Source organism: Somniosus microcephalus, unplaced genomic scaffold (assembly GCF_052327205.1).
Source record: "Somniosus microcephalus isolate GS21.2 unplaced genomic scaffold, FLI_Smic_1.0 unresolved_chr1, whole genome shotgun sequence".
Classification (NCBI taxonomy): domain Eukaryota; kingdom Metazoa; phylum Chordata; class Chondrichthyes; order Squaliformes; family Somniosidae; genus Somniosus; species Somniosus microcephalus.
In genome coordinates, this window is record NW_028225179.1 from 120403452 (window position 1) to 120428974 (window position 25523).

General features: G+C 45.6%; 2 protein-coding genes across 2 annotated transcripts; both read left to right on the forward strand.

Annotated features, from left to right (window-relative positions):
- The first annotated feature begins 2545 nt into the window (after positions 1-2545).
- On the forward strand, positions 2546-3376 carry LOC147095753 (uncharacterized). Its single transcript, XM_085973992.1, has one exon. The coding sequence runs from the start codon at positions 2546-2548 to the stop codon at positions 3374-3376; it is 831 nt and encodes a 276-aa protein (XP_085830118.1).
- Positions 3377-21750: 18374 nt separating this feature from the next.
- LOC147095754 (uncharacterized) lies at positions 21751-22611 on the forward strand. Its single transcript, XM_085973993.1, has one exon. It carries the CDS (start codon positions 21751-21753, stop codon positions 22579-22581), a length of 831 nt encoding a protein of 276 aa, XP_085830119.1. The 3' UTR covers positions 22582-22611.
- The last annotated feature ends 2912 nt before the right edge of the window (positions 22612-25523 follow it).

A 25523-nucleotide genomic window follows, 5' to 3' on the forward strand; every position in this document is an offset into this window, starting at 1 on the left:
TGGTCTCTTCTTCTTAGGCAGTCCCGCGGAACCAGGATGACTTGCTTCCACACTAAAAATGAGTTCTCAGGTGACTGATGACTGATGAGTCCAGTGCGGGACCTACAATCTCTGTCACAGGTGGGGCAGACGATGGTTGAAGGGGCGGGTGGCTGGGGTGCTTGGCTTATGGCTCCTTTATGGCTCTTGCACATGAATGAAAGATGTAGCCGGGTGATTGAAGATCCATTTTGTTTTAATTCCCCTGCCAACTTCGATATTGTCCCTCATGAAGTCAATGCGATTTGCTCTATCACTCTCAGATTATCTTTTGGTTAACATGTACACTTTAACTCTGTCGTGCTAATGGACGGGGTCATATTTTATTCTCCCTTCTCCTTTATTACACCTTTTAATTTTATAACTGAAGCGGTGGAGCCTTTGGAGAATGAATCAAAGCACCGTGTCACCAAGATGCAGCAGCGTATAACAGATTGAGAGACTGGGTGTGGGATTCGTTAGCCCCGGTGCCCAGTGCCGCCCCGGATTTTGTTTTTTTGGAATCAAGTAATCGTTGAGTGCACTTTAACCATTGATATGGAAAAAATATATGTTGTAATGTGTTTGTTCGAAGGCCCGAAGCTAACACGAGCCCTTATGTAAGAGCACGGTGTCCCTGGGGGGATTGGCTCGTGTAAAAAACAGCGACAGTTTCGATTCAGTGTCTTTGTGGCCAACCCCAGAAATTGGCTTCCACGATTCTATGGTTCATGCAGGAAATGGGACGCTCCGCCATTCTCAATGAATCAGTGATTTGCTATCCCATTCTTGTAATTTTTGGTGTTCCCGGTAAGTATATATGAAGTGGACCGTCATTTGAATGTATTGCTGCTTTCTCCATGCACGGTTTGTCTCCGTGCCTTTGTTCCTTGCTTTGCCAATTAATGGTCGCAATTTATTGAATAAAAATCTCTCACTTTTCCTCATTTGCTTTAAAATGACAACGTTGGTGCTAATCGAGTGCTCCCTGAAAGCGAGTTTTCTCCTTTGTGAGACGCCTTGCAATCTGCTGCCTGGACTAAGAGTGATGATCAGATCTAAGACGCCTGGGCCCAACACGCGAAACTTAACCTGTATTTTTTCTCTTACAGATGTGGACACGCATGTCGTGCCTCTCTCCCAAGGTTTTGTTTCCCCTGACTCACTAAACTTTTCTCACGCTGTGAATTGACTTTGTGGGCAACTTTAACATAACCCGGCCTTGGGGAAACAGACGGGAGTGGGTGCAACACTGGTCTGACTCCACGACCGATTGTACTCTTCATTGAAGTCGATGGGCTATAACACCTGCGCTCCAATCGATCCTTAGGTTAAAATTACACCTTCTGTGCCGAATTTGAAATGAAAGAAGCGGCTTAGGGTCTATTTTAATCAACGGTGTTCTCTACCTTAACACAATGAAAAGGCTTCTGATCAGTAATGGGTCTCCCAAAAGATCATTGAACAAATCTTGATGCTGTCACTCAAATCATGTGTGACAAATGAGCGGGCCAATTTCCAGCAACTTTTAAGCTGCACTCATGGTTTTTTCTCTCGACTGAGGCCAGTTAAATGAGCAGAGAGCAGCGAGTGAACTTGGTTCTGACGAAGGGTCATCGACCTGAAACCTTAACCCTGTTTCTCTCTCCGCAGATGCTGCCTGATCTGCTGAGTATTTCCAGCATTTTCTGTTTTTATTTTTGGTTCTTGTTGACTCAGAAACGCACCCAGGGAGACCAAGGGAGGGATCGGTTTCAGTAACATGCCTTCGGTCTCACGATTCGACACAATCCAGGACAAAGCAGCCCGTTTGATTGGCACTCCATCCATCACCTTAATCATTCACTCCGTCCTCCAGCAGCACACCATGACTGCAGTGTGTACCACCTACATGATGCACTGCAGCAACTCGCCAAGGTTACTTCGACAACTCCTCCCAAACCCGCGACCTCTTCCACCTAGAAAGACAAGGGCAGCAGGCACATGGGAACACTACCACCGACAAATTCCCTTCCAAGTCACACGCCATTTAAAGAATCAAGGAGGTTGTGAAAGAGCAGGAATATGGTACTGCGATAGAGGATGAGCCATGAATGGCGGACCGGTCTCGAGGGGCCGGATGGCCGACTCCTGCTCCTATTTTACTCTGTTTCTTTCTGTGTTTCTAGGTTTCTACCATCCTGACTTAGAAGTATATCGCCGATCCTTCATTGTCGCTGGGTCAAAATCCTAGAACGCCCTACCTAACAACACTGTGGGAGTACCTTCACCACATGGACTGCAGCAGTTCAAGAAGGCGGCTCACCACCACCTCCTCAAGGGCAATAAGGAATGGGCAATAAATGCCGGCCTTGCCAGTGACGCCTAGATCCCATAAGTGAATAAATTCGAAAAATACGCAATTCCGAGCGGGTGTGATTTTCTTTGATTCCTCTGTTTTGATTTTCCATTGTTTACAGTGAACCTGATGTCAATTGTGATCCTGTCCCGGGGAAAGTGCGGCCTCTCCAAAGGAATCACTCGTTACATGGTGGCTATGGCAATAGCAGATCTCATGGTCTGTCTCTTCAATGTAAGCGTGGATAGCATCTTTCGGTATCAATTCCTGCATTCATTCTTGAGCTACACCACAGCGTGTCATCTTACTGCCTTTATAGAAATAGTTAGTAGCCAACTCTCTGCCTGGTCCACACTGTCGTTCACCTTTGACCGCTTCATAGCCATTTGTTGTCAGAAAGTAAAAGTAAAATTTTGCACCGAAAGAATTGCCACTGTGGTTCTAACTGCGGTGTGTGTGCTCAGCTTTTTGATGCATATTCCCGTTTATTTCCGTTATGAGCCATACTATATTGTTGGGGATATAGAGTGGGGCTGTCGTACAGCAACGGGATATGTCTCTTCGCCGAGATGGATAGCTTACAAGTGGATTAGCACCTTTGCTTCCCCATTACTTCCATACCCTGCGATGTTACTGTTGAACTCTCTCACTGCCAGGCACATCTTATTGGCCAGTAGAGCTCGCAGAGCCCTGAAGAGCCGCAACACTGGGGAGAGCAGCAGTGATCCTGAGATGAAGGACCGAAGAACATCCATCATTCTGCTCTTCACTATCTCGGGGAGCTTTATTGTGTTGACGGCGCCAGTTACTATAATACACTTTTCTGTCAGTGTCACGGAGATAATTACATTCACTGGTTCAAACTCGCTTTATTTGGCGATTAGAATCACCCTTCTGTTGAATTATTTGAGCTCCTGCACAGACAGCTGCATTTATGCGTTGACCCAGAGGAGATTCCGGGAGGAGGTGAAAAATATGGTGAAATACCCGTTTATTCTCATTCTTAAATTATGCAAGTAATGAAAGTAACTGCACATAAAATAAACCCTATTTCCCAGTATCAAGCTTGTTGTTGCTTGATCAGTTTGGCTGAGGCAGGTTCCGCACATTCTTTCTCATCCCATCACATCACCAGTTGTCCCACTTCCCTTATTTGCAAGGAGACGGTAGTTCTGCTGCTGTTGTGAAACACGCCACGGCGACTTCACAACCTTTCTCCATTCTTCATCTTGAGAGGAATACACAGCAGACAAGGATCCCCATTGGCCCTTGACATAATGTAGAAAATCCCTTCCCGATGGCCGAAGCTTTCAGAGATACAATGGGAACTTGCCGTCAGGTTCGTGTGTGAGGACATCAGGGATTCATTGTGAATATTGCTTCTGCATCCAGTCTGTAAGGAAACCAGTATGGTCTCTGTGTGTGTGAAGGTATCGGAAACACGATGATAGGATATGTATTTCTCAAAAGTGTAAGGAACAAAAAGTGTTTTTTATTCTCACAAAGCTCCAGACCGTTGTCCTGACTGGAAATTGACAGACACAGGAAGTCACATCAATGGGTGCGTGCGACCATGTAGGAATTGAACCATGTTGTAAAATAATGGGACTCTGGACTATCTTTTAATTAAACTTATTCTTAGAATGTGGGCTTCGCTGAAAAGTGTTGGCTATCTTGTTGAGTTAAGGGTTAACAATCGAACCGCCTTGTATCTCAGAGCAAAAGACTTTCCACCATAAACAGGATTACGGTAGCATGGTGGTTATGTTACCAGACTAGTGATTCAAATGCCTGGAGTTATGACCTGGATTAGGTGTGTTCCAATCCCACCACAGAAGCTGGGGAATTTAAATTCAGGCAATTAATTAAATCTTGAATTAAAAGTATCAGCAATGGTGACCATGAGACTTGTTATAAATAACCCAGCTGGTTCCCTGATATCCTTCAGGAAATGTAAACTGCCATCCTGACCTGTATATGACTTCCAGACTGACAGCGATGTGGTTGACATTTAACTATCCTTCACCACACAGACTGCAGCGGTTCAAGAAGGCAGCTCACCGGCACCTACTCAAGGCGATGTGGGATGGGCAATTAATGCTGGCCTTGCCAGAGATGTCCACGTCCTGTGAATGAATTAAAAATACAGCAGAATGCCTCAGCAAAGTAATAAGTGACTTGGACAACATCCACCGTGAGTGATTAAAGTATAACTTTAGTGGCTTGTGAAATAACAATAGGCAATGTATTTATTAACTACAGTGTAGAAAGGATGTTTAGAAAGCTAAGCTGTTAAGAAAACGACACCTCAATCGAATCCAAAGTATCTGAGTCAGGAAGTCTTGTTTGAGCGAAATATCTTTGAAGTAAACAATTAAGACTGCTTATGTAAATAGACTATCTTCCACGGGTTCAGGAACAGATACATCAGGAGGTCTTATCTGTGACATGTACCTTTGATGCAGGCAGAGTAAGGTGTATGAAGGAGCAGGGTGTTCAACAGCTAGTGGGAGATCTCTATAGAGAAACTGAAAAGCTACTCTCTGTATACAGTATAGACTGATCACCTATGCTGTATATGAATAAAGTCTGTTCTGTATGCGCCACCATCAAGTGTCTCGTGCTTACTCGAAGCGTGTTGTTGTAAACCAGAGAAGGAAGGAGTTTGACAAGCAGTTGACCTAACAGCAAGTCCGGCCTTTATTGCCCATCCCTAGTTGCTCTGATCAGGTTGTGATTGACCTTCAACTTGAACCACCGGTAGCAGTTTAAAACAACTGAGTGGCTTACATAAGAACATAAGAAATAGGAGCAGGAGTAGGCCAATCGGCTCATTCTGACCCTAACCGCCAATCTACTATCACAGAACCATCTCCTGAACCTAACAGAATTAGAAACACGAAATAGGAGCAGGATCAGGCTACACGGCCCCTGGTCCCGCTCCGCTACCCACAGGGCCATGTCCGATCCGAACCTCGACTCATGTCCAAATTCCTGCCCGCTCCCCGTAACCCTTAATTCCCTTTACTTCTAGGAAACTGTCTATTTCTGTTTTATATTTATGTAATGATGTAGCTTCTACAGCTTTTTGGGGCAGCATATTCCATGGACCTACCTCCCTCTGAGTGAAGTATTTCCTCCTCATCTCAGTTTTGAAAGAGCAGCCCCTTATTCTAAGACTATGCACCCTAGTTCCAGTTTCACCCATCATCAGGAACATCCTCCCGGCATCCACCCGATCCAACCCCTTCACAATCTTATATGTTTCAATAAGATCGCCTCTCATTCTTCTGAACTCCAATGAGTAGACTCCCAACCTACTCAACCTCTCCTCATACGTCCATCCCCTCATCCCCGGGATTAACCGAGTGAACCTTCTTTGTACTGACTCGAGAGCAAGTATGTCTTTTCTTAAGTATGGACACCAAAACTGTATGCAGTATTCCAGGTGCGGTCTCACCAATACCTTGTACAACTGAAGCAATACATCCCTATTTTTATATTCTATCCCCCTAGCAATGAAAGCCAGCATTCCATTGGCCTTCTTAATCACTTGCTGCACCTGCATACTAACCTTTTGAGTTTCGTGCACCAGGACCCCAGATCCCTTTGTACTTCAGTACTTTCTAGTTTCTTGCCATTAAGATAATAACTTGCTCTACGATTTTTCCTGCCAAAGTGCATAACCTCACACTTTCCAGTATTGTATTCCATCTGCCAAATCTCTGCCCACTTACTTAGCCTGTCTATGTCCCCTTGCAGGTTTTTATGTCCTCCTCACTCACTACTTTCCCTCCCATCTTAGTATCATCTGCAAACTTTGATATGTTGCACTCGGTCCCCTCCTCCAAATCGTTAATATAGATTGTAAAGAGTTGGGGACCCAGCACTGACCCCTGTGGAACACCACTAGTTACTGATCACCAGTCTGAGAATGAACCATTTATCCCAACTCTCTGCCTTCTGTTAGATAGCCATTCCTCTATCCAGGTCTAGGTCACTTCTGAAGGCAGGTAAAGAGTCAACCGCATTGCTGTGGGACGGAAGTCACTAATAGACAAATATAGAGGGCAGGTTTCCTTCGCTATAGGACACCAGCGAATCAATTTGGTTTTTACAATGGGCGAGCTTCGTGGTCACCTTTACTACTTTTTATTTCCAGATTCGTTCCATAAACAAATGTAAGATTTTCAAACGGCCATGGTGCGATTTGAACGCAGAGGCTCTGATATTACTAGTCCAGCAACATGGCCACAACACGAGCTGACCAATCCGTGAAGCTGAGCTTTGGTTGTAAAAGAGTCGTTCAAATTAGGAGGTCATGGTTTGATTTTTGGAGCAGGAGTTCAGCAATTAGATTCGAAGTTCAAGGATTGGTGGGGAGGGGTGGAAATATTGGGCGGGGTCCACTCTCCTGGTCAAATTCAAATGACCTCTCTTCGAAAGTTTCATTGGCTGTGCATATGATATCTTCATTCATAGGGACCAAAGGACATCTTCCCCTTGTGTGTATAATATCATCACTCATCAAGACCGAAAGGAATATTTCCATTGTTTAGATAATGCATACACTCATAAGGACCAAAGGATATCAACCCGTTGTCTATTGGATATCTTCACTTTTAGGGAAAAGAGGAACTGTCTGCATTTTGTCAAGCACCCATGGGAATACGATCCCCCTGTGTTTTCGAAGAGAGATGAACAGTTGCGAAACGTTCTAAAGTTTAAGCTATTACAAAGCACTCTATCCGTAACATGTTTAGAAGCTGAGGAGGAGATTGAAATCGGGAAATGAAAAGATCAGAATGACATTAGCAGAGTGTGACTAGTTGTGAGCCCAGGGAGCGGTCTTGGGGCACACCTTTCCACTATATTTATAACTAACTTGGATAAAAGAATTAGAGAGCTGTATATATAAGTTGGCTGATGAAACCAACTTAGGTGGCACAGTAAATAGCATAAATCAGTGCAGAAAATTCGAAACGGGCTTTGATAGTTTAATTAAGTGGGTAAAACTGTGGCAGATGGAGTTCAAGGTAGGAAATTGTGAGGTCTTCCATTTTGGACCTAAATAAAGATAGATCAAAGTATTTTATAAATGGCAAGAAGCTAGGAACTGTGGAGCAGTAGAGAGGTTTAGGGTCCCCAGTACAGAAATCAGTAAATGCTATTGGACAGGTACAAAATGATTTTTGGATATTAAGGGAATCAAGGGATATGGGGATAGTGCAGGAAAGTGTGTAAGAATTCGTAATAATTTACAGTTCTGAAGATTAATTTTTTTTTTGATTAAAGAATCCCTGGGCGTTGTGCTTTTAAATTTCCAGGGATAAAAATGGCTGTCACCACATGGCCGCAGACAAAGGACAATGCTTTTTTTTACAAAGCAATTGAATGCTATTAGCATTTGTTTGTATATCAGGTGGATACATCTAAACTGCAGAAGAGACTTTTGTACCTTGAATGGGATCCGTTTAAGAATTGAATGCGTTTTTAAATCACCCAGCACTGGACAATAGAGCAGTTGTATTTCCCTTTTGTTTCAGCCCAGGGAGCTCCGGAAGACACATTAACCCAGTCTAACCACTCTGAGTTAGCCAATCACAGCTTTCTCTTGTGTATTGGACCCGTTGGGCGGGGAATTTTGCACACAGCCCTTGCAGTGCTGAACGGCAGGGCCTCACCAGGTATTAAGATAGCTGATGAGAAGGTTTCTCGCTCTTTACTTCGCTGGACCACAGCTGAGCTGGGTGTTCTGACTCCTCGGCAAGGCAACCTAGCAGGAGTTTGGGGTGGTGATTTAAGGGAATTGCTAAGATTGTTTAAATAACATTGTAGCCATTGTATCCCTTGTTTTTGCCAACTGCAACCCCCTGTTATATAGTTTTACTGTAATTACTGTGTTCGTGTGGTATAGATTATTCTTTTGATTGTAGTTTATTTAGGTAATAAAACTTGTTTCTCTCATCCAAACCACTTGTCCGTTTTAATATCATTAATTATAAGTTCCTCCACTGAGAACTGAAGGAGGGGTAGCGATTCAAAACCGCTGTTTGTAAATTGGTTTAGAGTGCAGCAGCAAAAGGCTGCTGGCCAGGTAAATTAGCATAAACCAGTTAAAAGATGCCCCCCTTACAAATGGCGAGCCAGCCAGGAGTGGAGACAGTTTTTGATTTAATAAGTGGTCTGGATCTGGAGAAAGTACCAGCTTTTGTTTCTCTCGTTTTCAGTATGTCGGTAGCCCTGCGAATTTTAGCGGCAGTGTATAGGCTGACCTATCAGGGTATAGGTGGCTGGGTTAAGGAGTGTGAGAAGACGGTGCAGGAGGAGGTTGAAGAGGCCAAGAATCGGGAGTCCCAGCTTGAAAAATGCCAGGCGGAGGTTGAACGCCTCAGAGAGGTGTATGAGGCCAGAGCTAGTGGAATGAGGGTGCGGGAAAATGCACGCCTCACACTCGGGGTCACGAAATGCCAGGCATTTATAGAGCGCATTGTGCAGGAAGTAGCAGAGGCTAGGTATAATGAGATGAGGCTACAAGAGAAGAATCCACACCTCACCCAAGAAGCTAGTGAGGGAGAGAGCCATGCGAGAGACAAGACAGAGTTCCTAAGGTATCAAATCATAGAAGCAAAGAGGAGCGAGATGAGACTGTTGGAAGAGAATGCCCACCTCACCTCAGAAGTAACAGACCAGGAGGAGAAGGTTAGGGAGGAAAAGGCAGCTTATACGCTGGCCTGTGCCCTAAGGTTTGAGGAAGCAGATCATGGCCCCTGTAGGGCAGAGATAGAAAGCCTTAACACGGCTTTAAATGCATCAAAGGGGATGATTTGTCTGATCAGCCGGAAGGCAGGTCAGCTGCACTTTACTGGTAGCTGAAGTGGAACCATCCCACAGGCAGCACCCAGAGCGAAGCTGGATTGGGAATTAGAGACCCCAAGACCGCAGCCCACAGCTCCGAGTCTTGAGGAGCTCTGGCAGCGAGGAGGGGTGGGCAATGGGGTGGTCGGAGAACAACAGCAGGCCCCGCTAGGCAGGCGTGGAACAGGATCCGTGTACCCCCTCCAACAATGGAGGTACGGTCCGCCCGTGAGGAGTGAGCCTGAGAATAGGAAACCTCAGCCCACAGCAAGTTCGAGTTCACAGGCAAGCACTGTGGCTTGTGTGGGGGGAGGAGCCATTCATGTTCTGAGTAAGCCGTTTAAGCCAGGGAACAGGGAAGGAGAGTTCTGGGACCCGTGTAGAGCAGGTCCAGTAGCAGAAATCCGGGACAAGGGAGGCACACAGGGGATAGTTTTGGCCCCAGAAAAAAGGCAGGTCCAAAAATCCCCAGTTAAAGCCACCTGGGTGAGGGAACATGAGTTTGCTGTCCATGCAAGTTCAAGTTCACCACCTGTAAAGACAGGCGCTGTGGCCTGTTTAAAGGGACCAGCTTCTCAGCCAGCTTCTAGAGTGGTCCCCCCCATGATGTGGGACACTGGTGGGGGGCAGGAATAGCAATCCCTCTTGCAGGAGACATAGGGAGGGAGCGAACACCAGGTTTTAAACATGGGGAGGAAAATTTCCAGCCACCAGCAGCGGGTGGTGAGAGTACACCTGCCCCCAGTACAGGACTGGGCAGGGAAGAGCAGACAAACCCAGAGAGAGATTTGCACCGGCAGGCTGCCAGGTACATTATACAGTGCGGGCTATTTGGACATGGGGGAGAAGGTGCCCAGCCAGCTGGGGCTGTGACCCAAGTTCAGGGTCCACCAGCCAAAGTTTCCCCAGTAGAGACACTCCTCAGAAGGTCTCAGTGGGTGCCCCAGCCTAAGAAAGCATAGTCACCCACTTTACAGTGGAGTAGGGCAGACTCCCGAGCAAGGGAGAAGCCAGAGAACAGAGGCCCCCACTCAACTGCCATAAGCTGCGAGGGACCAGAGACAGGAGGCAGTCCAGCTTTGCTGCAGCCAGCAGCAATCTGCGACGGTGCCAGAGATTAGCCTGGCCGTCCGGAGACGGGCGGCATTTGTATTATAGCTATGTGCATAGCGTGCTTTTAAGGTGTATTTTAAGTTTTGTTGACATAACTAGGTTTAAGTTTAAGTTTAAAGAGTTTAAGTTTACATGTGAGCCAAATGTTTGCATTTTGGTCCGAGGTCGAGGGACCCGACCATGTCTCCACCTAAGGCAGATGGTCAGTGAGACCTGGCTGCGTGTCCTTTTAAGTTTTTGCAGGAGATTGGAAAATGAAGCAGCCCTGTTCGCCCAGCCCGAGCTGGGCACCGAATGAAGATATGGAGACAGAATGTTGGGGATCACCTCACCACCGGACGAATCCAGGAGACCCCGCACCGATCTTTGGGAAAAACCGGACAGTGTCCGGAGGAATTTGACTACTCCTCCTACGGGGCAGAGATGGCCCCAGCTGGGTGGGGCACGGCCCCCAACCCAGCACTATCCTGACCGATGTTCTCTTGCGGGAGACCTCGCTGTTGAGGAGTCACAATGGGGAAGCGCGGGCGCCTTGTGATAGGGACGCGTTCCTCGGGGGTGGGTGGTGATGGCCCGGGAAAGATCGTATAGAGGAGGGGGAGACCCAATAGTCACGTGGATGCATTTGGGGAAGGGAGGAACTCACCCGGGGGCCCACGGGCAAAGTTAGTGTAAGTGTGGCTGGGGAGGATGAGTGGGTGGCCGGATCTGAGATCCAAGCTTGTGTGGGGCCAGGGAGAGCCGTCACACAGGCACCCATCATCTTTCTGCAGCCAGTCAAGGGAAGACGGGAGGGGGAAAGACTGGGGGTCGAGATCCCATGCTCCCCGGTCTCGGTCTGTGCTAAGATATATTTTAAACATGAGGGGTACCCCGCCTCCATAAAGGGACAAGGGAACAGCTCGGGGCTGGCGGAGCAGGCTGGTCTGTAAATCCATTCTGCCTGCTTTAAAGTTTAAGACTATTAAAGGGGGGTGGAAGGTACTTTCACTGCCCGAGTGGGAGGAGCAATACCCACTCGGATTTCACGACCCATCATCGGCACGTGATGGTCGGGGTTCATTTAAGCATGTTGTTTAATTATTTTTTGTATTTTGTGTTGCAGCCCCAAGTTGAGCATAGGCGTAGGATCCTCTCCGTGCTTGGGACAAGTTTGTGACAACTCCAAGTTGAGCAGAGGTGGAGGACCCTCTCCGTGCTTGGGATCATTTTGAGTACATTGTGTAACTAAGATTGCAACATTTTGTAATAAGTTATGATGTAAAAAAGTGATTGTAAGTTTGGTTTACGCTGTATAATTTTACAAGTGTGTAGGGGTACGATACCCCTTATTGAAAACGGAAGTATCTGTAAGATGCCTACCATACCATGTTTTTTTTCTTGAATTTAAGGGGAATAGATGGGACGGGGATCAGTGGCAGATAGCTATTAGGTAAATACAGGGGATGGTTGTTTGTGAGGGATCAGAAATCATTGCTCATTTCTTCAAGAGGATACTACAAGCAAGCTGGAAGTATCCAAGGGCGGACTGTAAGAATTCGTAATAATTTACAGTTCTGAAGATTATTTTTTTTTGATTAAAGAATCCCTGGGCGTTGTGCTTTTAAATTTCCAGGGATAAAAATGGCTGTCACCACATGGCCGAAAACAAAGGACAATGCTTTGTTTACAAAGCAATTGAATGCTATTAGCATTTGTTTGTATATCGAGTGGATATATCTAAACTGCAGAAGAGACTTTTGTATCTTGAATGGGATCCGTTTAAGAATTGAATTGCTTTTTAAATCACCCAGCACTGGACAATAGAGCAGTTGTATTTCCCTTCTGTTTCAGCCCAGGGAGCTCCGGAAGACACATTAACCCAGTCTAACCACTCTGAGTTAGCCAATCACAGCTTTCTCTTGTGTATTGGACACATTGGGCGGGGAATTTTGCACACAGCCCTTGCAGGGCAGAACTGCAGGACCTCACCAGGTATAAAGATAGCTGCTGAGAAGCTATCTCGCTCTTTACTTCGCTGGACCACAGGTGAGCAGGGTGTTCTGACTCCTCGGCAAGGCAACCAAGCAGGAGTTTGGGGTGGTGATTTAAGGGAATTGCTAAGATTGTTCAAATAACATTGTAGCCATTGTAGCCCTCGTTTTCGCCATCTGCAACCCCCTGTTATATAGTTTTACTGTAATTACTGTGTTCGTGTGGTATAGATTATTCTTTTGATTATAGTTTATTTAGGTCATAAAACTTGTTTCACTCATCCAAACCACTTGTCCGTTTTAATATCATTAATTATAAGTTCCTCCACTCAGAACTGAAGGAGGGGTAGCGATTCGAAACCGCTGTTTGTAAATTGGTTTAGAGTGCAGCAGCAAAAGGCTGCTGGCCAGGTAAATTACCATAAACCAGTTAAAAAATGCCCCCCTTGCAAGTGGAGATGAGGAAGAAGATCAGCCATGATCTTATTGAATGGCGGAGCAGGCTCGAAGGGCTAAATGGCCTTTTCCTGCTCCTTTTTCTTATGTTCTTAAAAACTAATTTAAAACCCCAATGGAATGTCGATCTTTATCCCAAGAGGGCTGGAACACAAAGTGGCAAAGTTAGGTTACACCTGTAGAAACATAGAAACATAGATACATAGAAGATAGGAGCAGGAGTCGGCCATTCGGCCCCTCGAGCCTGCTCTGTCATTAAATGCGATCATGGCTGATCATCCAAATTCAGTACCTGGTCCCTGCTTTCTCCTCATACCCCTTGATCCCTTCAGCCTTAAGAAATATATCCAACTCCTTCTTGAATATATTTAATGTATTGGCCTCCACTGCCTTCTGTGGTAGAGAATTCCACAGGTTTACCACTCTCTCGGTGAAGAAATTCCTCCTCATTTCTGTCCTAAATGGCCTATCCCTTATCCTTAGACTGTGACGCCTGGTTCTGGACTCCCTGACCATTGGGAACATCCTTCCTGCATCTAGTCTATCCAGTCCTGTCCGAATTTTATAAGTTTCAATGAGATCACCTCTCATTCTTCTAAACTCCAGCGAGTAAAAGCACAATCGACCCAATCTCTCCTCCTACGTCATTCCTGCCATCCCAGGTATCAGCATGGTGAATGTTCGCTGAACTCCTTCCATGGCAAGAACATCCTTCTTCAGATAAGGCGACCAAAACTTCACATAATACTCAAGATGTGGCCTCACCAAGGCCCTGTATAACTGCAGCAAGAGATCCTTGTTATTGTACTCAAGCCCTCTCGCTATGAAGGCCAACATGCCATTTGCCTTCTTAACCGCCTGCTGCACCTGCATGCTTACCTTCAGCGACTGGTGCACATGGACACCCAGGTCTCGTTGCACTTCCCCTTCTCCCAATCTATTGCCATTCAGATAATAATCTGCCCTCCTGTGTTTGCCACCAAAGTGGATAACCTCACATTAATCCACGTTATATTGCATCTGCCATGCTTTTACCCAACCACCCAACCTGCACAAATCATCCTGGAGTTGCTCAGCATCCTCCTCACAGCACACACGCCCACCCAGCTTTATGTCATCTGCAAATTTGGAGATATTACATCTAGTTCCCTTGTCTAGATCATTAATATATATTGTGAATAGCTGGGGTCCAAGGACTGATCCCTGCGGTACCACACTAGTCACAGCCTGCCATTCGGAAAAAGACCCGTTTATTCCAACTCTTTGCTTTCTGTCTGCCAACCAGTGCTCTATCCAAGTCAATACCTTGCCCCCAATCCCATGTGCCTTAACTTTACACGCTAATCTCTTATGTGGGACCTTATTGAAAGCCTTCTGAAAGAACAAATACACCACATCCACTGGTTCTCCCTTATCTATTATACCAGTTACATCCTCAAAAAAAATCCACTAGAGAGCTCTGGTTAGACACCGCCTGGTGTATTGCGCTCATTTCTGGTGCCACACCCCATGAAGGATATATTGGCCTTGGAGGGGGTACAGCGAAAATTAACCAGAATAATGAGGGAAAGTGGGGAACTACAGACCTGCAGTTGGGAAAATGCTGGAATCTATTATAAAGGATGCAATAACTGGGCACTTAGAAACTAATAGTAAGATTGGGCAGAGTCAACATGGATTTATGAATGGGAAATCCTGTTTGCCAAACCTATTGGAGTTCTATGAGGATGTAACTAGTGGAATAGACAAAGGGGCACCGGTAAATGTGGTGTATCTGGATTTTCAGAAGGCCTTCAATAAGGTTCCACACAAAAGGTTGGTGAACAAAATTAGGGCACATGCAATTGAGGGTCATATACTAGCATGGATTGAGAATTGGTTAACAGACATAAAACAAAGAGCAGGGATAAACGGGACATTTTCAGGATGGCAGGCTGTGACAAGTGGGGTACCAAAAGGATCGATGCTTGGGCCCCAGCTATTCACAATCTATATCAATGATTTGGATGAGGGGACTAAAGGTAAAATTTCCAAATTTGCTGATGACAGAAAGCTAGGTGGCAGTGTCAATTGCGAAGAGGATGTGAAGAGGCTTCAAAGGAATCTCGACATGCTCAGTGAGTGGGCGAGAACATGGCAGATGGAAAATAATGAGGTTAAATGTGAAGTTATCTACTTTGATAGAAAAACAGAAAGGCAGAGTATTTCCTAAATGGTGAACGATTGGGAAATGCAAATGCTCAAATGGACCTGGGTGTCCTTGTACATGAGTCACTGAAAGTGAATGTGCAGATGCAGCAAACCATTAGGAAGGCAAGTGGTATGCTGGCCTTCATTACAGAGGATTTGAGTCCAGGACTAAAGAGTACAGGTGAGACTGCACCTGGAGTACGGTGTGCAATTTTGGTCTCCTTACCTAAGGAAGGATATGCTTGCCATGGAGAAAGTGCAACAAAGGTTCACGAGATTGATTCCTGGGATGGCGGGACTGTCGTATGAGAAGAGATTGAACAAACTAGGGCTGTATTCTCTTGAATTCAGAAAAATGAGAGGGAATCTCATTGAAGCATACACAATTATTGCAGGGCTTGATAGGGTGGACGCTGGGAGAATGTTTCCCTTGCTGTGGAGATGAGAACGAGGGGCCACAGCCTCAGGATAAAGGGTAGGCCATTCAGGACTGAGATGAGAAGACATTTCTTCACACAGAGGGTGGTGAATCTTTGGAACTCTCTACCCCAGAGTGCTGTGGAGACTCAGTCATTGGCTAAATTCAAAACAGAAGTCGATGGATTTCTGACTAGTAAGGGCATCAAGGGATATGGCGATTGGGCGAGTGAATGGAGTTGAGGTGGATGATCAGCCATGACCTACTCCTGCTCCTATTTCTTATGTTCTTACGTTCTAACACAAGACAAACTTCAAAGTGGAACTGGACAAAAAACAAGAGCTGAAAATGGAATGGCTGCAGTTTAACCCCCGCTCCTCCAGTTCCTCCAGAGAAATTGAAATAAATCCACGAGGAAAGAATCAGAAACATACCGACACTGAGAATGAACAAGGCAGAGTAAAAAAAGCAAAGGCAAAGCAGAAATAGTTCAACACGGAAAGTATTCTCCAATCCCTCCTCTCCCCATTCAGTCAATTGCAGAAACCTCTTATGATGCAGTGAGCTATTTACTTCGTGTGTAGGTAATTAATGTCAACTCTCGAGCACAATTCTCCAGTATTTTCGGAATGCTGAATACTGCATTATTATTCTCAAATTTCCGGTCCGTATTTAATCTGGTCATTGACCAAAAAAGATGCACTGGTTAGTTTGATGTAGCTCCCCTCCTGTTTGTTCTTTTGAATCCTATTGTAGGCATGGGATGAGTGCAGTTTGTTTGATTTACTTTGCACGTCAACTTACATTTATATTGCATCTTTAATGTAGTAAAACCTCCCAAGGTGCTTCAGAGTAGTGACCGTCAAAGAAAATTTGACACCGAACCACATAAGGAGACATTAGGACACGCTTTGAAAATCTTTTTAAAGAAGTCGATTTTAACGAGCATCTTAAAGGAAGAGAGAGAGAGATGTGGAGAGGCGGAGAGGTTTAGAAACATAGAGACATAGAAAAATTGGAGCAAGAGTAGACCATTCGGCCCTTCGAGCCTGCTCTGCCGTTCAATATGATCATGGCTGATCCTCTTTCTCAATACCATATTCTGGCTTTCTCCCCATACCCCTTGATGACTTTTGTGTCTAGAAATCTATCTATCTCCTTCTTAAATCTATTCAGTGCTTGGCCTCCACAGCCTTCTGGGGTGGAGAATTCCATAGGTTCACCACCCTCTGTGTGAAGAAAGTTCTCCTCATCTCAGTCCTAAATGTCCTACCCCGTATCCTGAGACCGTGACCCCTCGTTCTAGATCCCCAGCCAGGAGAAAAATCCTCCCTGCATCCAGACTGCCTAGACCCATCAGAATTTTATACATTTCAATGAGATCCCCTCTCATTCCTCTAAACTGTAGTCAATACTGGCCGAGTCGACCCAATATTTCCTCATACGAAAGACCTGCCATCCCAGGAAACCGTCTGCTGAACCTTCGCTGAACTCCCTCTATGGCAAGTATAACCTTTCTTAGGTAAGGATACCAAAACTGCACACAGTACTACAGGTGTGGTCTCACCAAGGCCCTGTATAACTGTAGTAAGACATCCTTGCTCCTGTACTCAAATTCTCTTGCAATGAAGGCCAACACGTCATTTGCCTTCCTAATTGCTTGCTGCACCTGCATGTTGGCTTTCAGTGACTGGTGTACAACGACATCCAGGTCCCTCTCTAAATCTACATTTTCCAATCTATCACCATTTATATAATCCTCTGCCTTTCTGTTTTTTCTACCAAAGTCGATAACTTCACATTTATCCACGTTATACCGCATCTGCCATGTATTTGCACACTCACTGAACTTGTCTAAATTGCCTTGAAGCCTCTTTGCATCCTCCTCACAACTCACAATCCCACCTAGTTTCATGCTGTCAGCAAACTTGGAAATATTACATTTGGTTCCCGCATCCAAATCATTGATATATATTGTGAATAGCTGGGGCCCAAGAACTGATCCCTGCGATAACCCAGCAGTCACCGCCTGCCACCCCGAAAAAAAACCATTTTTTCATACTCTCTGTTTCGGAAGGGTATTCCAGATCTTCGGGCCCAGAGAGATGAAGTCACTGCTGCCAATGAAGGGGCGCTGGAAATCAGGGATGCTCAAGGGGCCTGAACTGGAGGGGGAAAGAGATCTCGGGGGGTTATCGAGCTGGAGGACGTTACAGAGGTAGGGAGAGGCGAGGCCATAGAGGGATTTGAAAACAAGGAAGTGAATTTTACAAGCGAGGCATTGCCAGATCTGGAGCCAATTTATGTAATCGTTCCCAAGAATGATGGGTGAACGGGACTTAGTGCAGGGCATGATGCAGGCAGCAGAGCTTTGGATGAGCTCAATTTATGTAGGGTGCAAGATGGGAGTCCAGCAAGGAGAGCATTGGAATGGTCCTGCCTGGAGGTTAAAAAAATGCCTGGATGAGGGTTTCAACAGCAGATGAGCTGAGGCAGGGGCGGAACGGGTGATGTTACCGAGGTGGAATTAGGCGGTCTTGGTGATGGAAGGGATATGGGTGTCAGAAGTTGTGCTCAGGCTCAAATATGACACCAAGAGTGGTTCAGCCTCAGACAGATACTAGGGAGAGAGATGGAGTCAATGTCTGGGGAACTGAGATTGTGGTGGGGACTGAAGACAATGACCTCAGTGTTCCCGTTATTTAATTGGAGGAAATTTTTGCTCATCCAGTCCCGGATGTCGGAATGCAGCGTGACAGATCAGAGGCAGTGGAGAGATCTAGAGAGGTGCTGGTGAGGCAGAACTGGTTGTCATTGGCAGGCATTTGTAACCAGAGGATTTTTTCAGATGATGTCGCTGAGGGGCAGCAGCTACCTGAGAAATAGGAGGGGCCAAAGATATTGGTGGACTCAAAGCTAATGCTGCAGGCATGGGAAGAGTCATAGAATTATAAAAATTTAAAGCTCAGACGGAGGCCATTTCGGCCCACCTTGAGTTGGGAGGTGACAACACTTTCAAGGATTTTGGGGAGGAAAGGAAATCAGAGATGGTGCAGTAGTTTGTAAGGACAGAGGGGTCAAAGGTTTTTTTTCGAGGCTGGGGATGATGCTGGCAGATTTGTGGGAAAAGGTGCCAGTATCTGAGGAGAGAGAGCCGTTAACAATATCCGCTAACATGGCAGCCAGGAAGGGAAGTTGGGTGGTCAGCAGTTTGATGTTAATAGGATCGAGGGAGCAGGAGTTGGGTCTCATAGATAAGATGAACTCGGAGTAGGCATGAGGCAAGATAGGGAGAAACTGGAGAGAGCTGCGAGTTCAGGCCTAGGCAGGGCGGAGCCTTGGGGGAAGTTTGGCTTGGTGGGCCAGGGGAAGCAAGGGAAGCGACAGAGGCACCTGAACAAATGGTCTCAAACTTCATCACAAAGAAGTCCATGAGCTCTATGCTCTTGTTATTGGAGGTGAGGCTGCAGGGATCGGGGGAGAGGTGTTTAATAAGATGCTTTACAGTGGAGAAGGGAAGACAGGTGTAATACTGAACTCCTGTACGATCCTGGAATAGTGAGCAGTTTTGTCAGAGGAGAGCAGAAGCCAATACCTCTCCGACCCAACCAGTTATGGCGTTGAATCACGAAACAAGTGGCCCACATATAAGTTCAAATCTAAGAGAGAGTTTAATGGGTGTAATGGCATCTCCGGCATCACTGGTAAAGGTGAGGGTGTGATAGAGTGGATTATTAGCCTTTAGGTACAGAGCATTAAAAAAAAATATTGATCAAATAACCATTCAGGTACGACGGTGACCAATGCTCGTTCAATGTTCGACCATGCTCCGCTGGTCTCTTCTTCTTAGGCAGTCCCGCGGAACCAGGATGACTTGCTTTCACACTAAAAATGAGTTCTCAGGTGACTGATGACTGGTGAGTCCAGTGCGGGACCTACACTCTCTGCCACAGGTGGGGCAGACGGTGGTTGAAGGGGCGGGTGGCTGGGGTGCTTGGCTTATGGCTCCTTTATGGCTCTTGCACATGAATGAAAGATGTAGCCGGGTGATTGAAGACCCATTTTGTTTTAATTCCCCTCCCAACTTCGATATTGTCCCTCATGAAGTCTATGTGATTTGCTCTATCACTCTCAGATTATCTTTTGGTTACCATGTACACTTTAACTCTGTCGTGCTAACGGACGGGGTCATATTTTATTCTCCCTTCTCCTTTATTTCACCTTTTAATTTTATAACTGAAGCTGTGGAGCCTTTGGAGAATGAATCAAAGCACCGTGTCACCAAGATGCGGCATGTATAACAGATTGAGAGAGTGGGTGTGGGATTCGTTAACCCCGGTGCCCAGTGCTGCCCCGGATTTTGTTTTGCTTGAGTCAAGTAATCGTTGAGTGCACTTTAACCATTGATATGGAAAAAATAAATGTTGTAATGTGTTTTTTCGAAGGCCCGTAGATAACACGAGCCCTTATGTAAGAGCACGGTGTCCCTGGGGGGATTGGCTCGTGTATAAAACAGCGACCGTTTCGATGCAGTGTCTTTGTGGCCAACCCCAGAAATTGGCTTCCACGATTCTCTGGTTCATGCAGGAAATGGGACGCTCCGCCGTTCTCGACGAATCAGCGATTTGCTATCCCATTCTTGTAATTTTTGGTGTTCCCGGTAAGTATATATTAAGTGGACCGTCATTTGAATGTATTGCTGCTTTCTCCATGTGCGGTTTGTCTCCGTGTCTTCGTTCCTTGCTTTGCCAATTAATGGTCGCAATTTATTGAATAAAAATCTCTCACTTTTCCTCATTTGCTTTAAAATGACAACGTTGGTGCTAATCGAGTGCTCCCTGAAAGCGAGTTTTCTCCTTTGTGAGACGCCTTCCAATCTGCTGCCTGGACTAAGAGTGATGATCAGATCTAAGATGCCTGGGCCCACCACGCGAAACTTTAACCTGTCTTTTTTCTCTTACAGATGTGGACACGCATGTCGTGCCTCTCTCCCAAGATTTTGTTTCCCCTGACTCACTAAACTTTTCTCACGCTGTGAATTGACTTTGTGGGCAACTTTAACATAACCCGGCCTTGGGGAAACGGACGGGAGCGGGTGCAACGCTGCTCTGACTCCCCGACCGATTGTACTCTTCATTGAAGTCGATGGGCTATAACACTTGCGCTCCAATCGATCCTTAGGTTAAAATTACACCTTCTGTGTCTGAATTTGAAATCAAAGAAGCGGCTTAGGGTCTATTTTAATCAACGGTGTTCTCTACCTTAACACAATGAAAAGGCTTCTGATCAGTAATGGGTCTCCCAAAAGATCATTGAACAAATCTTGAAGCTGTCACTCAAATCATGTGTGACAAATGAGCGGGCCAATTTCCAGCAACTCGTAAGCTGCACTCATGATTTTTTTTCTCGATTGAGGCCAGTTAAATGAGCAGAGAGCAGCGAGTGAACTTGGTACTGACGAAGGGTCATCGACCTGAAACCTCAACTCTGTTTCTCTCTCCACAGATGCTGCCTGATCTGCTGAGTATTTCCAGCATTTTCTGTTTTTATTTTTGGTTCTTGTTGACTCAGAAACGCACCCAGGGAGACCCAGGGAGGGATCAGTTTCAGCAACATGGCTTGGGTCTCACGATTCGACACAATCCAGGTCAAAGCAGCCCGTTTGATTGGCACTCCATCCACCACCTTAATCATTCACTCCCTCCACCAGCAGTGCAACATGGCTGCAGTGTGTACCATCTACAAGATGCTCTGCAGCAGCTCGCTAAGGTTACTTCAACAGCTCCTCCCGAACCCGCGACCTCTTCCACCTAGAAAGACAAGGGCAGCAGGCACATGGGAACACCACCACCTCAAAATTCCCCTCCAAGTCACAGGCCATTTAAAGAATCAAGGAGGTTGGGAAAGAGCGGGAATATGGTACTGCGATAGAGGATCAGCCATGATATATTGAATGGCAGGGCAGGCTCGAGGGCCGAATGGCAGACTCCTGCTCCTATTTTTCTCTGTTTCTTTCTGTGTTTCTAGGTTTCTACCATTCTGACTTAGAAGTATATCGCCGATCCTTCATTGTCGCTGGGTCAAAATCCTAGAACGCCCTACCTAACAACACTGTGGGAGTACCTTCACCACATGGATTGCAGCAGTTCAAGAAGGCGGCTCACCACCACCTTCTCAAGGGCAATAAGGAATGGACAATAAATGCTGGCCTTGCCAGTGATGCCCAGATCCCATAAGTGAATAAATTCGAAAAATACGCAATCCCGAGAGGGTGTGATTTTCTTTAATTCCACTGTCTTGATTTTCCATTGTTTACAGCGAACCTGATGTTAATTGTGATCCTGTCCCGGGGAAAGTGCGGCCTCTCCAAAGGAATCACTCGTTACATGGCGGCTATGGCAATAGCGGATCTCATGGTCTGTCTCTTCAATGTAAGCGTGGCAAGCATCTTTCGGTATCATTTATTGCATTCATTCTTGAGCTACACCATAGCGTGTCGTCTTTGTGCCTTTATACAAGTAGTTAGTAGCCAACTCACTGTCTGGTCCACACTGTCGTTCACCTTTGACCGCTTCATAGCCATTTGTTGTCAGAAAGCAAAATTAAAATATTGCACCGAAAGAATTGCCACTGTGGTTCTAACTGCGGAGTGTGTGCTCAGCTTTTTGATGCATATTGCTGTTTATTTCCGTTATGAGCCCTACTATATTGTTAGGGATATAGAGTGGGGCTGTCGTACAGTAACGGGATATGTCTCCTCGCCGAGATGGATAGCTTACAAGTGGATTAGCACTTTAGCATCCCCATTACTTCCATACGCTGTGATGTTGCTGTTGAACTCTCTCACTGCCAGGCACATCTTAGTGGCCAGTAGAGCTCGCAGAGCCCTGAAGAGCCGCAACACTGGGGAGAGCAGCAGTGATCCCGAGATGAAGGACCGAAGAACATCCATCATTCTGCTCTTCAGTATCTCGGGGAGCTTTATTGTGTTGACGGCGCCGGTTACTATAATACACTTTTCTGTCGGTGTCACGGAGACAATTACATTCACTGGTTCAGACTCGCTTTATTTGGCAATCAGAATCACCCTTCTGTTGAATTATTTGAGCTCCTGCACAAACACCTGCATTTATGCGTTGACCCAGAGGAGATTCCGGGAGGAGGTGAAAAATATGGTGAAATACCCGTTTATTCTCATTCTTAAATTATGCAAGTAATGAAAGTAACTGCACGTGAAATAAACCCTCTTTCCCGGTATCCAGCTTGTTGTTGCTTGATCAGTTTGGCTGAGGCAGGTTCCGCACGTTCTTTCTCATCCCACCACATCACCAGTTGTCCGACTTCCCTTATTTACAAGGAGTCGGTAGTTCTGCTGCTGTTGTGAAACACGCCACGGCAATTTCGCAACCTTTCTCCATTCTTCATTTTGAGAGGAATACACAGCAGACAAGGATGCCCATTGGCACTTGACATAATGTAAAAAATTCCTTACGGACCCGATGGCCGAATCTTTCAGAGATATGAAGGGAACTTGCCATCAGGTTCGTGTGTGAGGACATCAGGAACTCATTGGGAATATTGCTTCTGCATCCAGTCTGTAAAGAAACCAGTGTGGGCTGTGTGTGTGTGAAGATATCGGAAACACAACGATAGGATATGTATTTCTCAAAAGTGTAAGGAAGAAAAAGTGTTTTTTATTCTCACAAAGCTGCAGACCGTTGTCCTGACTGGAAATTGACAGACACAGGAAGTCACATCAATGGGTGCACGCGACCATGTAGGAATTGAACCATGTTGTAAAATAATGGGAATCTGGACTATCTTTTAATTGAATTTATTCTTAGAATGTGGGCTTCGCTGAAAAGTGTTGGCTATCTTGGTGAGTTAAGGGTTAGCAATCGAACCGCCTTGTATCTTAGAGCAAAAGACTTTCCACCATAAACAGGATTACGGTAGCATGGTGGCTATGTTACTAGACTAGTAAATCAAATGCCTGGAGTAATAACCCGGATTAGGTGTGTTCCAATCCCACCACAGAAGCTGGGGGATTTAAATTCAGTCAATTAATTAAATCTGGAATTAAAAGTAAGTATCAGCAATGGTGACCGTGAGACTGCCGGATTGTTATAAAAACCCAGCTGGTTCCCTGATATGCTTTAGGAAATGTAAACTGCCATCCTGACCTGTATGTGACTTCCAGGCTCACAGCAATGTGGTTGACATTTAAATACCCTTCACCACACAGACTGCAGCGGTTCAAGAAGGCAGCTCACCAGCACCTTCTCAAGGACATTTAGGGATGGGCAATTAATGCTGGCCTTGCCAGAGTTGCCCACGTCCTGTGAAGGAATAAAAAAAACAGCAGAATGCCTCAGCAATGTAATAAGTGACTTGGACAACATCGACCATGAGTGATTAAGGTATAACTTTAGTGGCTTGTGAAATAACAATAGGCAATGTATTTATTAACTATAGTGTGGAAAGGATGTTTAGGAAGCTAAGCCTTTAAGAAAACGACTTCTCAATCGAATCCAGAGTGTCTGGGTCAGGAAGTCTTGTTTGAGCAAAATATCTTTGAAGTATATAATTAAGGCTGCTTATGTAAATTGACGATCTTCCACTGATTCAGGAACAGATACATCAGGAGGTCTTATCTGTGACACGTACCTTTGATGTAGGCAGAGTAAGGTGTATAAAGGAGCAGGGTGTTCAACAGTTAGTGGGAGATCTCTATAGTGAAACACAAAAGCTACTCTCTGTATACAGTATAGACTGACCACCTATGCTGTATATGAATAAAGTCTGTTCTGTATGCGCCACCATCAAGTGTCTCGTGCTTACCCGAAGCGTGTTGTTGTAAACCAGAGAAGGAAGGAGTTTGAGCAGCAGTTGACCTAACAGCAAGTCCGGCCTTTATTGCCCATCCCTCGTTGCTCTGATCAGGTTGTGATTGACCTTCAACTTGTACCGCCGGTACCGGTTTAATACAACTGAGTGGCTTGCTAGGTCACTTCAGAAGGCAGGTAAAGAGTCAACAGCATTGCTGTGGGACGGAAGTCACGAATAGACCAGTATAGAGGGCAGGTTTCCTTCCCTAAAGGACATCAGCGAATCAATTTGGTTTTTACAATGGGCGAGCTTCGTGGTCACTTTTACTGCTTTTTATTTCCAGATTCGTTTCATAAACAAAAGTTAAATTCTCAAATGGCCATGGTGCGATTTGAACTCAGAGGTTCTGATATTACTAGTCCAGTAACATGGCCACTACACTAACTGACCAGTCCGCAAATCTGAGCTTTGTTTGTAAAAGATTCGTTCAAATTAGGAGGTGATGATTTGATTTTTGGTGGTTGGAGTTCAACAATTAGATTCAAAGCTCAAGGATTGGTGGGGAGGGGGAGGTGGAAATATTGGGCGGGGTCCACTCTCCTGATCAAATTCAAATGACCCCTCTTTGAAAGTGACCTTGTCCGGAGGCCGGGTCCAGCTCAACTTGAACTAACCATCGGGTACATCGCATGTCGAGAAGCATTGGGCATCCTCACAGACGATGCAATTAGTGGAAAATTTACTTCAATATTTACCTGTGAAATTGCTTACATTTTTCAGTCTTGCATATCATATCGTTATGTTCCTGATATCCTAGCACATAGGGAACAACAGTATTCCTGATCAGTTCCTGAAGTCCTCACATTTACAGACTGGTTGCAATCACCCCGATGTAGATCTGCTGTGTTTACTCATATGGACCTAAGGGAATTTCCCCATTGTGAAATAATATTGTCACTCAAGAGGGCTAAACAGAATCTTTTTTTTATTCGTTCATGAGGTGTGGGCGTCGGTTGCAAGGCCAGCATTTATTGCCCATCCGTAGTTGCCCTTGAGAAGGTGGTGGTAGGTCGCCTTCTTGAACCGCTGCAGTCCGTGTGGTGAGGGTGCTCCCACAGCGCTGTTAGGGAAGGAGTTCCAGGATTTTGACCCAGCGACGATGAGGGACCGGGGCGGGATCCACTCACATGGTCAAATTGAAATGACCCCTGTTCTAAAGGTTCATTGGCTGTGCATATGATATCTTCTTTCATAGGGACCAAAGGGCATCTTCCCCTTGTGTGTATAATATCATCACTCATCAAGACCGAAGGGAATATTTCCATTGTGT

What these genes read in the sequence shown, in the direction of transcription:
- LOC147095753 (XM_085973992.1), top strand. Translation starts at nt 2,546, where the DNA reads ATGGTGGCTATGGCAATAGCAGATCTCATGGTCTGTCTCTTCAATGTA.
- LOC147095754 (XM_085973993.1), top strand. Translation starts at nt 21,751, where the DNA reads ATGGCGGCTATGGCAATAGCGGATCTCATGGTCTGTCTCTTCAATGTA.